The sequence below is a fragment of the Borostomias antarcticus genome (assembly GCF_949987555.1).
Source record: "Borostomias antarcticus genome assembly, chromosome: 19".
Taxonomy (NCBI): domain Eukaryota; kingdom Metazoa; phylum Chordata; class Actinopteri; order Stomiiformes; family Stomiidae; genus Borostomias; species Borostomias antarcticus.
Window position 1 is genome coordinate 21,938,920 of NC_140252.1, and position 19,607 is coordinate 21,958,526.

Consider the following 19,607-nt stretch of genomic DNA (forward strand, 5'->3'; position numbering starts at 1 on the left):
CATTTCATCCTCATATGCTTAATATCATCCAAGTTTGATCTTTTTTTTCTCTTTCTTCTACCTCTTAAATGCCTTGGCTGTCAAAATGTTCTGACTTGCCTTTCTGGCAGTGCGGTCCTCCATAGGCAGAGTGAGTGCAGTCGCACACATAGCCCCGGTTCTTCTCCCGGCACCGGCCCCCGTTGTAGCAGCGCTGGGCCTGACCACCACAGTTGCCCAGGCAGCCCGGCCGGACTCCTGGGCTCGTCCTGGCTCGCTCCTCCAGGTCCAAGGGTACCCCGTTCATGGTCAACGCACGGACACAACCCAGGAAGCTGTTCTGTCTGGAGGCTGTTCCTCCTGTCATGGAGAAGTACGGGAGTGTAAATAAAACATCTTGAGAGAGAAAAAAAACACATCTCTATTGACATGAACAGTTCCTCTCATCTAATCTCCCTATCTGTGGTGAATCATTGAGAGAATTGAGCATCTCTGCTTCGAGAACTGTGACCTCCCTGTGACCTCCAGCCAGACCCACCTATGAAGAGCTGTGAGGTGAGCTGCAGATGATAGTGGCCCTCAACTGGGGCCGCCAAGGCCTGCAGGGGCAGCTGGTCCACCCGAAGAGTTGCCTCCCTCAGGTTGCGCTCTGCTTGGACGTAGTGCCACTGCTTGTCATTCAGGGGGACGGGGGACTCCACCACTAAGACCACTGGACCGTTGCCGACGTCAAACTGAAATGTCACAGCTGAGGGAGCTGAAGAAAACATGTCAATCGAATGAAATATGAAATGTAGTCACCTTCTTGTGGAAATGCAATGTCCAACTACTGTATCATCAGAAGACGACTGAAAAAAGAGTCCAGTACATTGATGAAAATATAACAAAATAGAACTAGGTCCCTCCTGTGACTGATGGCTCCACACTCCCATGTGGTGGGACTCACAGGTCATGGCCAGCCTGATGAAGTCATTACTGCCCAGGTTTTCCAGGAAGACCCCGGAGTGGCTGCTGGTCCTGAAGTAGAAGGAGATGTCCACACTGAGCTCTGCCTGGAAGGTGGGGAAGTGGAGGCAGGAAGAGCCCTCGTAGATCCAGGCTGCGTTCCACAGAAACCCTGGAGATGTAGACCTTACATTGCAGTGTTACAGTATGCTTCTGCTGTAGATTGAATGATAGTTTCTGAACGTGTGTCTGTGTTAGTCATCTCCGCAGAATTCTTAAAGGACAATGCTCGTTTTTGACAACCTGGACCTTATTTACGACATATTATAAGACGTTTGACTCACCGAGATCACTTTGGTGTAGTTCGGAGGCATGTAGAAGAAATGTAAAATCCAGCGCGAGCCAGTATATCCATGTAATGGCGGTGGTGGGGGCACCGAGAATGCAGTTTCTAAAAATCTATTTTCTGCCGCGAAACGGTTGTTTTCATCAATCTGTCTTTATGAATCGCTAGTTGTGCTTACATAGAGCGTAGGCCTGTTGTGGTTGTTCACATGCCTCTGTAATATGATCTTTAGAAACGTCTTTCGAAACGAAATAGCTTCCCCACTTGCTCCAGCACGCATGCGCACAGCGCGCAATCGTTGCTCCAGCACGCAATCGTTGCTCCAGCACGCTGTGCGCATGCATGCTGGAGCAAGTGAGGAAGCTATTTCGTGTCTAAAGATGTTTCTAAAGATCATATTACAGAGGCATGTGAAAAACCTCAAGAGGCCTACGCTCTATGTAAGCACAACTAGCGATTCATCCAGACAGATTGATGAAAACAACCGTTTCGCGGCAGAAAATAGATTTTTAGAAACTGCATTCTCGGTGCCCCCACCACCGCCATTACATGGATATACTGGCTCGCGCTGGATTTTACATTTCTTCTACATGCCTCCGAACTACACCAAAGTGATCTCGGTGAGTCAAACGTCTTATAATATGTCGTAAATAAGGTCCAGGTTGTCAAAAACGAGCATTGTCCTTTAATGTATGCAATTAGAGAAATGGACCAGCGATGACCACCAGTGGTGGGATGGGTGACCGACTGGACCGGCAGGTGTGATTCACCACCTAGTCACCAGAGGGCGCTAACCCTAACCCACCCAGAGCCTGGAGAACTGTGCCGGCCACTATGTCACAAATCACCAATAACATACATGGAAATTCTATCAGCAAGTAATGGTGGACATTGTGGATAAATAAATGGGATGGTGGGGAACAAAGTCTCCAGTCTGTGGAGAGTGTGAAACTGGATTCACAGTAACGTAGGGTCTTGACAACATTTGCTAATGACAGAGAAACAGTTAGCCAAGTTAGCTATAGCCAAGGTTAGCATGCTAGCTAGCTAGCCTACTGCTACTACTTACTAGCTAGCTAGGCACTATAGCTAGACATGAGTACATAGTGGACAAGTGCCTTATTTAGCTAACCGTAGGTGAACTGATTTACATAAAGCAGGGCAGATGCAAGGTAAGCTAGCTAGATAGATGCCAAGGCCAAGTACTAATGTGTCGTCTGTGACCATTTGGTTCAATGGATAAACTGTCATCAGAGCCGGACAGTGGCTTCGTCGGGCAGATTACCCCCAATGTGCATCAAGCTCTGATCTACTGCCGCTGGCTCTGCTCTGATTTATCAGTCTACCAACCCAGCTGAGAACGATCAGCCCACATAGTCTGTCAACGGCAGCAGTTCAGATCCCATGAAACCCATTCGTTTTTGACTAGTTGTCATAACCTTCGGCCTGACGTTGTAGACAAGCGTCAACATGAAGTTATGCTGTGTTCAGTGGTCGGCAATCATTTCTATATTAAGTCTGGTTGACCCGAATGCTTTTGTCAAGGTCATCATACTATAATGGCAGGAATCTCTGTATTTGTAGGTTATGTATGTCTGTCTGCTTTTTGCTTTGTAGAGAGAGCTGCATGGACACAATGCACTAGTTTATTATAATAGTGTCACCTTACTTACTGTCACCATAACATTGAAGTGGTCCAACCTTGTATGTAGCCAGTGAGCCATTTCTGTCCGTGTCTCCGAGAACCATCTCTGTCACGGGCAGGTGATCTTTGAAGGAGAGGAATCCTGCGTCACTCACACTGTTGAAACAGATGAAATCAGATGTTCTGTTCTGTACTCTAACATGGAAGACACTTGAAGATGGAAAGGCAGACTAATCAGATGCAACATTAAGTATAGACCATTGAAAATGACCAACGTCCACATCTTACAATGAGTTTCTGTCTGCATCACAGTTACAGAAGAAGTTGTTGTCTATGCAGTTCTCTTCCAGGCTACAGGAGCACTGTTGGACCCCGGGCTGGAGACCCGCCCAGTACGTCCTCCTCTCTCCAGCCCGGTCCACCCACCAAGACATCGGCGTCCCATCTGAAACCCATGCAAATAATTGGTCAATCACTCCTGTCTCTAAACTTACAGTTCGCTCTTGCCATTAGAACAGATGCCCCGTAGTACAGTACATGTGTAGTAGCCGATGACTGAAGTATTTGTGTGACTGAGACTCACCTAAAGTATTGAAAAGGCGGGACTTCCTGCAGCCGTAGACGACTTCCTGTTGACAGTACTCAGACCTGCCCACCAGGGGGAGCAGCTGTTCAGGGGAGGCGGTGTAGTGGAACCTTCTGACATGTGGCTTCTGCATGGACGATCCCTGCACACTCACTGGGCCTGTGATGTTGTGGACTACCACTGTCCATGCCTTGTCCTCTGTGCACATAGCAGGGATATAACCGGAGAGCAGGAAGGACAAGTGGCTTAATGTCAAATGCACATGTATTGATCCAGATAATTGAACTTGGAAGATTTGGGAATTGATTTAGCATCGTAACTTGTGTAAAGTGCTGTTTTTGTGTGTTTTGAGCCCACAGCTCACCAGTCATGTTGCAGAACACCCGTGTAGAACTGAGAGGACCACTGCCATCTGGATCAATAGAGAAGTAGCCAGATATGCTGCCCATCTGTCTGTGAGCCTCACACGAGGCCTCATAAATAGCTATTCGGCACAAAATAAACATTGTTACTACCCTGCCAAATAACTTTCAAGTTGGTTTTGTGCAAATTAATATCTTCATTAAATTGTCTTGACCTGTGCTACATCATGTGAAGCAGAGAGAAACAACAGAATAGGCCAGATGATAACAGGTGAAATGATAACAGTTAGGTGAAATGATAACATTTAGGTGAAATGATAACAGGTGGAATAATAACGGGTGAAATTATAACATTTAGGTTAAATGACAAATTAGGAGAAATTATAACATTAAGGTGAAATGATAAGTTAGGTGAAATAACAGGTGAAATGTCAACAGTTGGGTGAAATGATAAAGTGAAATTCACATTTAGGTGAAATGTTAACAGGTGAAATTATAACATGTAGGTGAAATAAAAACAGGTGAAATGATAACATTTAGGCAAAATGATAACAGGTGAAATAATAACAGGTGAAATGATAGCATTTAGGTGAAATGATAACTGGTCAAATGGTAACAGGTGAAATGATCACATTTAGGTAAAAATATAAAATTTATGTGAAATGTCTTACAGTTGTGGCAGGTTGCTCCAGTGTATCCAGTCCCAGAGCAGTTGCAGTAGAAAGTGTCCCAGGACTGGGAGCAACGTCCGCCATGCTCACAATAATTGGGTAGACATCTATGGAGAGCAACACACACACACACACACACACACACCTGACACTAAATTTAAAAAAAGGCAGGTGTACTATATACCTCTATCTGGTATTCTTCTACCACGCGAGCGCACGCGCACACACACACACACACACACGCACACACACACGCACACACACGCACACACACAAAATATTGTAATAAACCTTGTGTATGTGAGAATGTGTAGAGTCGCACACAGAATGTCTCTACTGTGCACACAATTAGTTGAATCATCTCTGGTCTCACTCTACCCTCTACTGTGCTACTAGTACTACTACTCCTGTCTCACCTCCATCCCCAGCACACAGCCTCACTCACTACAATATTAGAGGCAACTGAAGGCAATAGTGGAAAACTGGAACATATCTTGTACCTCACATTAGAACACGGCCATCACAGCCTTTATTGGAGATCTCCTTGCCTATACTGCCAAAGCAAAACTCCACTGAATAAGCGTCAGCGTTAGGGTTAAGGTCACACCTGCATACACTGGCACCCCACAACACATTTCTCACTCTGCCTAATACCTCAAGCTGGCACAGAGGCAGATCAGTATTGGCAGAACAGAGATAGGGGAGAGCCTAACCCTGACCAGCACAGGAGATCTGCAAGGGCATCAAGACCACAATGGACTTTTGAGAATTTGGTAATTTACTGTAATTTACTGTAGCTCACACTCTGTTTGAACATCAAAGACACATTTACAAACCAAACCCTAACCTTAATCACTGTAAAAGACAAAGAGGGATAAAAAAAAAAAAACATTCTCCTTCTCTTGAGAGATGTGGGTCAGTGCCTCAAAACAGCAGAGCAGGAAGTGACCTCATCTGTCTAACAGCAGTCCTACCTGTCTCGTATTCCACAGACGTCAAATTGGACGTGGCTGAAATTACCCCAGATCCCTTGCTGCACATAGGACAGGTTGACAGGCTGGCTGTTTATAGCGATCTGGCGCAGGCATCCCTGGAAGGCAGAAGTGGGATTCCGGCACCCGTGATTGGCTAGTGATGGACAGCCTGTTGACAAGCAGATCAATTACCATATGCTCACCAGCCCATTTGGCTTTTCATGAGAAAATCCTAAATGGTGAAGCATTCACATAGAAATTACAAAGTCGTGGTCAAGCACAACGTCACAGGTTACTTAGTATGCCAGAAGCTACAGTACACAAGCAATTTTGTGACAAATGATTTTCCCCCAAGCCTTCCTGTTGTGATTTTAAAAGCAACTATAGAACTCCTTTACAGGTGATTAAGAATCGATGGTTCCAGAACGGTCACCTTACCTCCGAAAAATATTCTCTTGCCTACGTCCACATGGTTTTCCACCTTCATGGTGGAGACTGGCCCACTGTCTAGAGCCAGGGAGACCTTCAGACCCTGGAGGCTGAGGCTGACTGTGTGCCACAGCCCGTCACTGACACCGTGGCCTGCTGGAAAACACACACGGGTGACCAGTGCTTATGAGCGACCTTTCACACCACTGACCAGAGTTACCTATGTATGTATGAGAGGTGAAATCTGAACGCAATTAAATAATCTCAGGGTTAGGGTTATCATTTCAACATACAGGCGTCCAAAAACAAATGGTCCCATTGCAGGGAGCTTAACAGACTAAAATAAGAATAAAACTGAGCTATTTTCTTACTACATTTAACATGCAGTGCCCTGTAACTAATAACCCAGGAACCCAGGACACCATTCAGTAAAAGTGGTTCTGCTGCACTGTTCACCTATGACGATATCAGACTTCTGTGCAGTAAGGTGAAGCTGGCCGTTTCTGATGTGCAGGAACAGGAACTCTGGGGTTTGAGCCAAAACTGTCGAGAACAAGAGTCCCTCTCGGTTCCAGGTGCGGAACTGGAATTGAACCGAAAGTTCCTGCATACTGGGTTCCACAGGCAGAGACAGTTCCTCCATCCTGGGTTCCACAGGCAGAGAGATAAAGCTGTTGCTGGAGCTCACAAAGGAAGTAACCAGCAGCTGAGGCTCTGAGCAGGAGAAGGTTATGTTGCCCTGGGAATGAAAGAAACATGAGGTCAATAATATTTCTCTCTGCTCACTCCAGCGGTGCTCTTCTGCATTGGCATGTGCTGAAAACCAGGGATGAGTGCTCCTCTGAAGGAACGCGCGCATGGGGGCAGAGTATCTGAGGGGAAAGGCTTTCGAAACGTCATTACTTATTCTGCAATAAAGTCCTAGCTGTGAAGGCAGCTGAGGGACTGAATACAGACATGTCCAATAGCCAGGCTGAGCTCAGTGGAGCAGATCATTGATCCTGGCACCTCCACAACAGACTCTGGCTCCCTACGCTGCGCCTCACAGCCCCATACACACTATCTCCTGCCTGCTATACTAACACACTCTCTCCTGCCTGCTATACATACTAACACACTCTCTCCTGCCTGCTATATATACTAACACACTCTCTCCTGCCTGCTATATATACTAACACAATCTCTCCTGCCTGCTATACATACTAACACACTCTCTCCTGCTATACATACTAACACACTCTCTCCTGCCTGCTATATATACTAACACACTCTCTCTCCTGCCTGCTATACATACTAACACACTCTCTCCTGCCTGCTATATATACTAACACACTCTCTCTCCTGCCTGCTATATATACTAACACACTATCTCCTGCCTGCTATATATACTAACACAATCTCTCCTGCCTGCTATACATACTAACACACTCTCTCCTGCCTGCTATATATACTAACACACTCTCTCCTGCCTGCTATATATACTAACACACTCTCTCTCCTGCCTGCTATATATACTAACACAATCTCTCCTGCCTGCTATACATACTAACACACTCTCTCCTGCTATACATACTAACACACTCTCTCCTGCCTGCTATATATACTAACACACTCTCTCTCCTGCCTGCTATACATACTAACACACTCTCTCCTGCTATACATACTAACACACTCTCTCCTGCCTGCTATACATACTAACACACTCTCACCTGCCTGTTATACATACTAACACACTATCTCCTGCTATACATACTAACACACTCTCTCCTGCCTGCTATACATACTAACACACTCTCTCCTGCCTGCTATACATACTAACACACTCTCTCCTGCTATACATACTAACACACTCTCTCTCCTGACTGCTATACATACTAACACACTCTCTCCTGCCTGCTATACATACTAACACACTCTCTCCTGCCTGCTATACATACTAACACACTCTCTCCTGCCTGCTATACATACTAACACACTCTCTCCTGCCTGCTATACATACTAACACACTCTCGCCTGCCTGTTATACATACTAACACACTCTCTCCTGCTATACATACTAACACACTCTCTCCTGCTATACATACTAACACACTCTCTCTCCTGCCTGCTATACATACTAACACACTCTCTCTCCTGACTGCTATACATACTAACACACTCTCTCTCCTGACTGCTATACATACTAACACACTCTCTCCTGCCTGCTATACATACTAACACACTCTCTCCTGTTATACATACTAACACACTCTCTCCTGCTATACATACTAACACACTCTCTCCTGCTATACATACTAACACACTCTCTCCTGCTATACATACTAACACACGCTCTCCTGCTATACATACTAACACACTCTCTCCTGCTATACATACTAACACACTCTCACCTGCTATACATACTAACACACTCTCTCCTGCTATACATACTAACACACTCTCTCCTGCCTGCTATACATACTAACACACTCTCACCTGCTATACATACTAACACACTCTCTCCTGCTATACATACTAACACACTCTCACCTGCTATACATACTAACACACTCTCTCCTGCTATACATACTAACACACTCTCTCCTGCTATACATACTAACACACTCTCACCTGCTATACATACTAACACACTCTCTCCTGCTATACATACTAACACACTCTCTCCTGCTATACATACTAACACACACTCTCTTGCCTGCAACAATACAGGATGAAACAAGCCAAACCACATTATGCATATGAATTAAAAATACAACAACAAAAATAAATATGTTGAAGTGAAATGTTTAGATTCGGTTCGCATACTTCACTGGGCATGTTGAGCTTGTCGACAGTCAAGTAACGGGTAGGCAACTGATCAGAGTGATGAGGTTGAAAATATACAGCAGTCACTGAGAATCTGGGCCCAGTTTAACTGCTGCAGGCCTCTGCTAGTACACCAAGTATTTTCTAACATGTTTGTCATCAATAGACCATGCAGATGTGGTATGTTTATAGCTCTGTTAATCAGCTTAAAACATCACAATCATACTATGCATGTGGTTGCCAGACATTATTACACATGTGGGACTCATGTTAATATGTTAGGGACAGAATTAGATTAGATTCTTATATTATTTTTGATCTTTATTTCTAATTGTGTTCTTATTTAACATTTTCTTATTTTACATTTTGCACTTATATACAGTATGTGTGGTAATAGGATGGTCACTCCCATACAGTATACTTTGTAAGGCAGATGTATTTCAGATGGAGCAATAATTCAACAGGCATTAGTAGGCCAGCCCAGGGGTCCTGGGGTCAGGGGAGGGTGTCATTTAGTATAGGACCACCACGAGTGGAGAGTAGCAGTTTACTGATGTGCTTTGATTCTTCTATTTCAGAGAAAAGAACAATACATATTTTAAACATTATTCATGCCTAGTCGCCCGTTTGTCTAAGTGTGTTCTACGCCACAGGTGTCAGTACTAATGGGGTTAAAATGGGCTCTGAAAAAGAACACCGGGACATTCAAATCATGCTGTTCTGGCTGGAACAGTGGCTATCATGGAAACCCAGAGTACACTGTGATTGGCTCAGAGAATAGGTCATTACTGTAAATAGCTTCCTCATCAAGAACTATTCATGTCTACCTTGTAACATAGCAGCCAGTTCAAAACACAGGCTACAACAATAACCCTACACTCAGCAAATCCACTTAAAGGAGAATGTTCGTTTTTGACAACCTGGACCTTATTTACGGCATATTATAAGACGTTTGACTCACCGAGATAACTTTGGTGTAATTCGGAGGCTGTAGAATAAATTTAAAATCCAGCGCGAGCCAGTATATCCATGTAATGGCGGCGGACGGGACACTGAGAATGCAGCTTCTAAAACATCTATTTTCTGCCACGAAACGGTTGTTTTCAACAATCTGTTTTTATGAATCGCTAGTTGTGCTTCCATAGAGCGTAGGCTTATTGTGGTTTTCACATGCCTCTGTAATATGATCTTCTTCTTCTTCTTCTTCTTCTTCTTCTTCCTCCTCCTAGGAAGTCTGACTTCCCATATATGAAAAACATCCAAACTTTGCTCCTCGGTCCAGTCCTATGGTCCAGTCCTATGCCAGAAGTCCTCAACTGGCATTGTGGGCCAATAGTCCTGATGGTGATGCTACAGCAACCGTCTAAAGTTTAAAACTTAAAAAAAGAATAACAAATCAGCCGTACATGCTATCACTTTATAACCACCACCCAAAACAAGGCCCAAGTGAGCAGAACCTTCCATATGCTTTGAGCTGGCAGGAATTATGAAGGTCATCACTCTGTTTTTCTCAAAAACTGTAAAACCTATCAAACCCTACCCCTCCCACCTTTTGGTCAATTGACACCCCAATTGCTATACTGCATTTTCAGACTGTCCTCCACAAACTTCACAGATTTTTGAAATATCAAAAACTGAGCCCACAGCACATTAAAATATTTTACTGTAAACAGTACTGTATGCAGCTACTGCAAATATCTATAAATCTCCAATGTTCATGGTAATTACTTGGTAGATGTAATGTGAAATATTTCAGGATTTTATCTCAAAAACTGAATTTTTGACAGTATTTTGAAGTCTGTCCTAATTGTGTCCCCTCAAACTACTGTTGTACTGTGCTAACTTGTAAGTCTGTAAGCTAGTATGCTTTGTCCTTTGTTCTCTACTTGTTGAGTGTTGAGTGTGTACCTTGGTTTTATTATTTAGCCTTTGATTTTGGTGTTTGCCTCTCATGGTGCCTTTATTTTAACAAACATTTTATGAATGTGATATTAACATGCAATCCTTGTGATTGTGATGTTTAAGTCATTGTGAAACCATCTTTGGCTTCTCACATGGCAGGAAACTCAACAAGAGTTCAAGCCCAGGGGGATGCAGAATAAAAATGCTCATGCATACTCAGCCATTGTGCTGTGTAACATGATTTTTTAACATGATTTTTTAATTTGAAGCTGCTACTGTTTCTTCATCTTGTTTGCATATCTTTATCTGACCAGTCTTGTCTGCTTACATCTCAATCAGTCCCACCTGTGTTCAATCCAATCAAATCAATCAGTGAATCTGTGCTCAGTCCAGAGTCCCACAACTCATTCCCATGTATGTAGGCCTACTAATATGTTCATGCAGGATGCCTACGGTGTAAATATCCAGCTGTGACATTTAGACTTTTTTTTTTAGGTCAAACTGCCAGCTTCTCACCTGGCTCAAGAACATGACCTTGCCTTGGTGTCTGGTTGTGAGTTCAAGCCCCGAGATGCAGAATAAACATGTTAATGCCTACTCAGACATTGTACTGTTTGGATTTCAAACTCATGATTTTACATTTTTAAATAATTCCCCTTCCTCCTCAAAACGCCTGGTCCAGTGCTGCGCAGCAGCTGTAATACTGAACTTAGTATTGAGTATATGTGAGATTTAAAAAAAACAATGTTTTTTTGAAATGGCATTTTCCAGTGCTATTGCAATGGAAGACCTACCACACTGTAGATCTGTGGTTTGCGTCTCTTGGCCAGGTTGATGATGTTGATGCCGTTGTAGTACAGGTTCTCCACGCAGCCTTGGAAGTTCCTCCTCAGGAACGTTCCTGGTTTGCCGGGCAGAGGGATACCGCCAAAGCTAAGCTTTGTGAAAGATAGAGATCAAATAAATGAGGCTGTGTGTGTAGCGGTGTGTGTGTGTAGCTGTGTGTGTGTATGTGTGTGTGTGTGTAGCTGTGTATATGTGTGTGTGTAACTGTTTATGTAGCTGTGTGTGAATAGCTGTGTGTGTGCCAGTATGAAAAATATGTTGTTGTGAATGTTGTACATGTACTGTCTTACATATCTCACACATCATACAGTACGTCTACAAAGAATGTGGTCCCTTCCTTACACACCTGATTAGATATAATGTGAGATTTTTACATGTTTCTGATATGGTTTAATACTATACATTAAACATTTTCTGTATGTTTAATAACAGTTTCTGTTACTGGTACTGTAGAACATACAAGAATACAATGGAACAATCTTTATCTAATGTGTGTGTGTGCGTGTGCGTGTGCGTGTGTTTGTGTGTGTGCACTCTATTCCCAGGAGATACCTTATTACACCTCATATAGACTCTCCTACAACTCTCCTAACCCTTATTACACCTCGTATAGACTCTCCTACATATGAATGTTCATGAGATGATCCTATACCTCGTAGTCCACCTCTAGTGAGTTGGCTGCCCCTGTAGTGGTGAAGTGGCGTGTGGTTCTGTCCACAGTGAGGTTGACGTGCGTGTTGAGGCGCTCCATGAGGACTGAGTGCCAGCTCTGGTCGTCCAGAAGGCTGCCCATGCTGACAGACACGTTAGCGCCCCAACCAGAGAACTCTGCTTCATCTGGAAATAACACAGACACATTAGCACCACAACCAGAGAATTCTGCTTCATCTGGAAATAACACAGACACATTAGCACCACAACCAGAGAACTCTGCATCATCTGGGAATAAGACAGGGTGGCGTGTTGTTGACAGGAGGAAGAGGCTGAGAAAACAGAATGCCTGTGTTTGGGAATACATTGGGGGCAGCCCATTGGTTCCCTTGTGCCAGACACAAACAGTCAAGCACATACAAGTAATTGAAATGCAAATAGTATATGAGCCCAGGTGTGTACCCAGGTTAAGATGCAGGGCCAGGGACCCCCGGTGCAGCTCCAGGGTAAGGTAGTCTCCTCTCTGGCCGGCCCCGTGGACCAGCACCCCGCCCGCCCCCTGGCTCTTGAACTTCAGAGAGATCCTGTCCTTCACCGTGCTCATGGACTTCTGATTGAAGCGGTACAACAGAGCACTCTTGCCGTTGAAGGCCACTACGTCCGACTCTGTGTGCCAAGCATACAGTAGGAAGATCAGAATTAGGAACTTAGGGTCTGTTTAACTTGTTGGAGAATACTGAAGGGCTCTTATTAAAGATCAGTGCTACACACACCACCCCACATACAACACACACACCACACACACATATCCTTAATGCATGTAGGCATGCATGCACGCACACACACACACACACACACACACACACACACACACACACACACACACACACACACACACACATATATACACACACACAAACACACACACACACACATTCTGTCACATTGTCTTATCATATTCTGCAACCAATCCATGTATAGATCTGTCTGCCAGGCTAATGGAGTGACACAGTTGTGGTTCTACAGCCCGGCAGTGGGGAGATGTTTAAGATGTTTAACACGCAAGTCTCCGAGCCAGAGGACAATAATGTGCGGTCGCTGGTCAGCAGACCCAATCTGCGCTGTGTTGTTTGATCAGTGCGGTAAAGCATGGCGCCAGAGGAGGAGTCACGTTTCTCAGGGACGCCACACTGTTGTCATTTCAACCGAATCAATATTTTATCCAGACCGCACAGAAGACCGTCCCAGAAAAGGGCAGAAGTGTGACCCACGTTCCATATGGAGACAGATGCAAACTCAAGGGAGCTTCCCTGGGAACACTGACCAGCCCTGCTCTTCATGGGCTGCAGGGACCTCCAGGTTAAAGTACCATGATTGTAAACATGGAACGAGAATTACTTTGGGAAAAGACCAAATAGACCTGTGGCTAGTCAGATGATTGGACTCACTGTATGCACAGCCGTAAACCTCCACTCTCAGGCCTATCCAGCCACCTGGGCTCCACTCCAAGGGGAGGAAGCGTAGAAACCGCGCCCTGATGGACACGGGGAGTTTGTGGTGGACCATGCCGTCTGAATCGCTGTTCCCAGAGAAGGTCTGAAGCGAAAAAGGAGGACAAACAAGATGGACACCCTTTGACAGGAAATGTACTGTCAGCATGTACTCATGATCTGTTATAGAAAGAGATATAAGTAGTGGCTTATAATAATAATAATAATAATAATAATAATAATAATACTACTATTATTAATAATAATGATAATAATAATAATAATAATGTATTATTATTATAATTGTAAAGGAATATATGCTGTACTAGTAGCAGCTTATAACAACAACAACAACAACAATAATAGTATTATTCACAATAATAATAATAATAATTATAATAATAAAGGGATATATTAGTACCTTACAGAGGACATACTCTCGGCAGGGCATGCTTCATGATGTTTATGTTGGTATATTTATAAGTTGTCTTAAATGAATATTTTGTTATAGGTTGAAGTGTTAGCCGGGCATAGAGTACTCTGCTCAGTAAGTAAAGTGTTTTTCTTTTTTCCCTGTCCAAGCTTTTCAATGTGTCCCCGTGGAAACCGAGAGTCAAGAGGATGATGGGGCTCTGAAATGACTGGTATCGATTCAGCTGTAGTGGGCTTTCATTGTTGTTCTTTTTAGTAGAAGAGATACCGCAATTGCTGTCTCTGGTGGCCGCACAGATCGATTCAAGAGTTGTCCCAATAAAAAGAGGGGAAAAAAGGAGTAATATAAGTCATACCATGAAAGCGGTCAGGCTTTGACCCCCGAGGCCAGGAGACTGTGGTCTTTGCTCTGTCTAGATGTCAGTCTGGTCTGCCCACCCAGGGCTGCTTCTACTGAGTGTTCACATCCTGTACACTGACAGAGGTCCTGGGCCACTATTGGCTACTAACATCCTGTCCTGCAGCTCGTTGGGCTGATGGGAGACTCACTCTACACTTGATCGTCTTCACCGACAGCCTCAGCGTCTGTTCAGTTTGCTATTTTGAGACGCACATTACTAAAAAAAACAAAAAAAAACATCTAAGAATATGCTAAAAGATCAAGGAAGGATTTCCGTTTAAGATCTAAAATAAAACGACAAAAGACTGTTTCTCTCCATGGCATGGCTTTTCTTAAGATGTCTTTGAAATGACACATCCAATCCAGTCCAAGAGGAATCTTATGAGTTTTCCTGTTCGCCAACTTGACAATACTCATCATGTGGTACATACTATCATATGTATTTGCATATTTGCGACATAAAGCAATTTCATTAATAGTATTCTATTTTCATATCAGGCTAGGTCCAAGTGTAACTAGGTGGTGTTACTAGATGGTGTAACTAGATGGAGTAACTAGATGGAGTAACTAGAGGGTGTAACTAGAGGGTGTAACTAGGTGGTGTTACTAGAGGGTGTAACTAGATGGTGTTACTAGATGGTGTAACTAGATGGTGTTACTAGATGGAGTAACTAGAGGGTGTAACTAGAGGGTGTAACTAGGTGGTGTTACTAGAGGGTGTAACTAGATGGTGTTACTAGATGGTGTAACTAGATGGTGTTACTAGATGGAGTAACTAGAGGGTGTAACTAGAGGGTGTAACTAGGTGGTGTTACTAGAGGGTGTAACTAGATGGTGTTACTAGATGGTGTAACTAGATGGTGTTACTAGATGGTGTTACTAGATGGTGTTACTAGATGGAGTAACTAGATGGTGTTACTAGATGGTGTAACTAGATGGTGTAACTAGGTGGTGTTACTAGATGGTGTTACTAGATGGTGTAACTAGATGGAGTAACTAGGTGGTGTTACTAGATGACATAACTAGATGGTGTAACTAGATGGTGTTACTAGATGGTGTAACTAGGTGGTGTTACTAGATGACATAACTAGATGGTGTAACTAGATGGTGTTACTAGATGGTGTAACTAGGTGGTGTTACTAGATGACATAACTAGATGGCGTAATTAGATGGCGTAACTTGGTGGCATATCTAGGTGGCGTAACTAGATGTCGTAACTAGATGGTGTAGCTAGATGGTGTAACTAGGTGGTGTTACTAGATAGTGTTACTAGATAGTGTTACTAGATGGTGTAGCTAGATGACGTAATTAGATGGCATAACTAGATAGAGTAACTAGATGCTGTAACTAGATGGTGTAACTACAGTAGATGGTGTAACTAGATGGTGTAACTACAGTAGATGGTGTAACTAGATGGTGTAACTAGATGGTGTAGCTAGATGACGTAACTAGATGGCGCTAAGGTGGGCAGCTCACCCCTATGTTGCCATCGTATCGGTACTGCCTCCATGACCTTCCCAGGTCACTGAACAGCAGCATGTAGCTGGTCACCCAGTCAGAGCTACTGGAGCGTCCCTGGGTGGCGATGGCGGTGACCTCCGCCCTCTCCAGTAGATCCACCTGCAGCCAGCGTTGTCTGTCTGACCGCCAAGGCACCCAGCCTCCCTCTCCTGCAGGGATGACAACAAGGCATCACTATTCAAGAGGGATTTTACCTCAACTTATGTCAAGTTTTGTCTTGGGTCATGGTGCTCACCCTCTCTGCTGTTGAGCCTGGCCACGTGAGGAGACTGGCTGGGGGAGGACGTGGAGCTTTTGAACGATGACTGAGGCAGAACAGACAGCAGTGGTCCATTACAGTAATCTGAAAGGTGAAAGGATAATTGTATTTAGTAATAACTATTTGCACAGTTGCACATGACCTGATTGTATGTATGTGTAGGACACTGCACTCACACATTACGCCGCACACACATACACACACTCACTGACACATACTTTTGTAGAGCTCTTAGCCTATCCCTTTCTTGTTTTTTTCACTAACATTTTGTACTCGGCCCTTTGCACTGTCCTGTCCCCTCCCTGCACCCTGTCCAATGTTGTCTCCATGTTACGCACCACGTCCGAAAGCAAATTCCTAGTATGTTGAAAAACTACTATGGGAATAAACAGACTTTGATTCGGATTTGATGTAGGCCTCACTCCACAAAAACAGCTTCTTCCCCACTGCCATAAGATTCATCAACAAAGATTGTGTCCACCCACAATGCCCCCCCCCCCACCATAGGGACATGGCACAGGAAGCTGTATGTGGTTTATTATGAGGATCCTTCCTCCCATCAGCATGTTGATTACAAGCCCCCACGGAGACATTGAAGGTATTTCATCCTAAAGAATATAAAATGGATGGTTGTGATTTTATTGAGACACAAAAGCACTGCAGTCACATTTAACGGCAATACTTGAGAGGGCTTTCTTACTTTACATCCGAATCCAAACCAAGCGTGAGCTTTTTTGCTTCCCTCTGGAATATGTAGGGGTGGGACCTATGCCCCCCCCCCCCACCCCCCATTGCTCTCTGTAAAGCGCATTGTGTTGCCTCTGTATATGAAATGCTCTATACAAAAAGTTTGATTTGAGCAGAGGACATTTCGAGGCTCCCCCTTACAGGCATATGCATCTCTCTCCGTGGGGGCTTGCAATCAAAATGCTGATGGGAGGAAGAATCCTCATAAGAAACCACATACAGCTTCCTGTGCCATGTCCCTATGGTGCTGTGACTCAACGCTGCATTACACACCCTGGCAACATAATAACTTGATTCCAATACCAGATGGTGCACACTGCTTTAAGTGACATGGCTTAGATGATTAGTCCTTTTGATATATCTATTGTGTGATTGCTACTGATATTGGATGATTGATTGAGGCTTGTAGTGTGCACTAGTGTGTAGGCTACTTGTTCTCTTCTTAAGTTTTTCTTTTGTGAATCAACATGAAGCTAATGAGAAAGGTAAAACACTGACCCCTTGTGATGAAGACATCAGAACCTGACTCCCAAAATACAGTATGAGCTGTGTAATTAACTATCCAGTGAAAACCAATTTACTTTTAAGAGCCATAAACGGTTCCAGAATATCTTATCAAGGCTCTGGAGACATTTTCTTGTTTGGTTTGTTAATTCTCAACCTAAATGACGCACACCTAAAATATCAGCAATCAACTGATATATTCAACCACATAAGTGATGTTTTGTTTGCATTTAGTTAAGATCAAAGTATAGTCTGTCTTTACTTTGCAATAGCACAGTTATGACAGTTGTCCTAGTTTTCTAGCCTACAGCCCCCTGGTTTGAACATAATAACACAAATGTCGATTTCGAACTATAACAGATTTAACCAAAACAATATTGAACACGAGCCGTACTTACAGTTATTTGCTGCGTGCGTGGAACTAGAAATGCACAATACAAGGTGCGCACTTAGCCATAAACACCACTCAATTCTCATCTTCTCCAAAAAGGCTGGCATTTCAAAATAGTGTGAAGAGTTAATGACAGCAGGCTACAGTATCGCGTCTCAGTACAAAAGCACAGATCAGTCCTCAGCCACCCTGCTGTTCCTGCAGCCGAACCGCTCTCTGATTCTCAAGACACTCTCATGAAAGCCATGGGATTATATTTTAGATTAATTCCCAAGGTGTCTCTGCATTTTAAAATTACCCTGATAACTCAATGCACAGCAGATAGAGTGTAGCATAGTGTAACGCTCCCTCACAAGATTCCTTGTATGCTTGTCTGTGTGTGACAGATAGAGGGAGAGAGGGAGAGGGAGAAAGTGAGAGGGAGAGAGGAGGGGAGAGAGAGGGAGAGGGGGGAGAGAATGAGAAAGCGAGAGGGAGAGGAGGGGAGAGAGAGAGTGAGAAAGAGAGAGGGGGAGAAAGAGGGAGAGAAAGAGAGAGAGATAGGGAGAGAGAGAGAGAGAGAGAGAGGGGGAAGAGAGGCAGAGAGAGAGCAGGAGAGAGAGACGGAGAGAGAGGGGAAGAGAGAGAGAGGGGTGGAGGGGGGGCTCAGCACCATGGATAGCACCATGTGTGTTGGCCGGCGAGCCACCAGCCATGCCATGTCAATTTAAATGAATAAAGGAAGGTCTGTCCTTCTGCAGGATGTGCAGTGTTAGAGGAAATAACTAACCCTAACCCTAAATAACTGGCATTATTTATGAACTGAACAATAACAGTGAAAGGTTTCAAGGGGATCTGGAGTTTCAAGCTCACAGAGGAAATTACACACATCCATTTTATTTACGATGATGCCCTGTTGAAAGTTGCCTTTTTGAGCCTGGATGACGGCTCTCAAAATCTCTAATTTGGCAAGAAAGGAAGCAAGTGTGCATCCCCTTTGATGCTCATTCATTTGTGGTCTGGAAAGAGCACCCTTAATGGAGGAGATATTAGGCCACTGTCAGTTAGAGGAGAAACTCCTGCCTGGAGTTTCTCATACAGAGTCAAGCAATCAAAACATCAATAAGAGACCCCATGACCAACTATGTGCTATTTGATACCCTTTAAAGATATATTCCGGAAATTATACATCTACTGAAATAGTCATACGGTAATATTAATTGCTAGAAATTAGAGGATATAATTGACCCTCCAAAAATTGCCACATTTTCCAGTAAGGTGGTCTTTTTTTGCTTATTCATGCGAGTCTGTTTGTGAGGTATTTTCTCTGGTACTGCTGCCTACTGATTCCCATCTCTACGGGTTTCAGATGTCCTGAGAGGACATGGCGACAGAGGGGCGGTGACCCTGGCCACCCAATCCACTTCTGAGGATAGACTGTGTGTCTCACAGAGTATGCTTGTCCATCTCTCCTAAGATCATATTCCCCTATTAAATCAGCTTTTTTTCTTTTCACAGAAAGACTGTGTTTCTGTAGGGTTTATCTGGTTTAATTGTTAAATTATAAGTGTTTTTTATTGTTGCAATTTGCTTTCCGGACCTGTATTATCACCTAAGTTAATCAAATACATAATCACAATAATATTATTCATAGTGAACCACTTAAAGTGCATATTGGTCAGTTCCATCAGGCCTGCACAAGCTTCCTTTGAAAGATTTATCTCATAGGGAAGTCAGAGCTCC

The 19,607-nt window shown here is 43.8% G+C and overlaps 1 protein-coding gene across 1 annotated transcript in view; it reads right to left on the minus strand.

Moving 5' to 3' along the window:
* The window catches only part of cntnap5b (contactin associated protein family member 5b), a gene marked incomplete at both ends in the record, with an annotated part of 33,763 nt that extends 17,067 nt beyond the window's left edge, over positions 1-16,696 (minus strand). Inside the window, 18 exons of the mRNA XM_084454098.1 lie at positions 100-339; positions 518-736; positions 926-1,096; positions 2,944-3,071; positions 3,204-3,360; positions 3,499-3,699; positions 3,866-3,985; positions 4,535-4,641; positions 5,509-5,677; positions 5,947-6,090; positions 6,394-6,676; positions 11,439-11,582; positions 12,143-12,327; positions 12,604-12,807; positions 13,590-13,737; positions 15,940-16,133; positions 16,220-16,327; positions 16,666-16,696. Coding sequence (XP_084310224.1) covers positions 100-339; positions 518-736; positions 926-1,096; positions 2,944-3,071; positions 3,204-3,360; positions 3,499-3,699; positions 3,866-3,985; positions 4,535-4,641; positions 5,509-5,677; positions 5,947-6,090; positions 6,394-6,676; positions 11,439-11,582; positions 12,143-12,327; positions 12,604-12,807; positions 13,590-13,737; positions 15,940-16,133; positions 16,220-16,327; positions 16,666-16,696 — 2,953 coding nt within the window. The remainder of the gene's footprint in view (positions 1-99; positions 340-517; positions 737-925; positions 1,097-2,943; positions 3,072-3,203; positions 3,361-3,498; positions 3,700-3,865; positions 3,986-4,534; positions 4,642-5,508; positions 5,678-5,946; positions 6,091-6,393; positions 6,677-11,438; positions 11,583-12,142; positions 12,328-12,603; positions 12,808-13,589; positions 13,738-15,939; positions 16,134-16,219; positions 16,328-16,665) is intronic.
* Between the last annotated feature and the right edge of the window lie 2,911 nt (positions 16,697-19,607).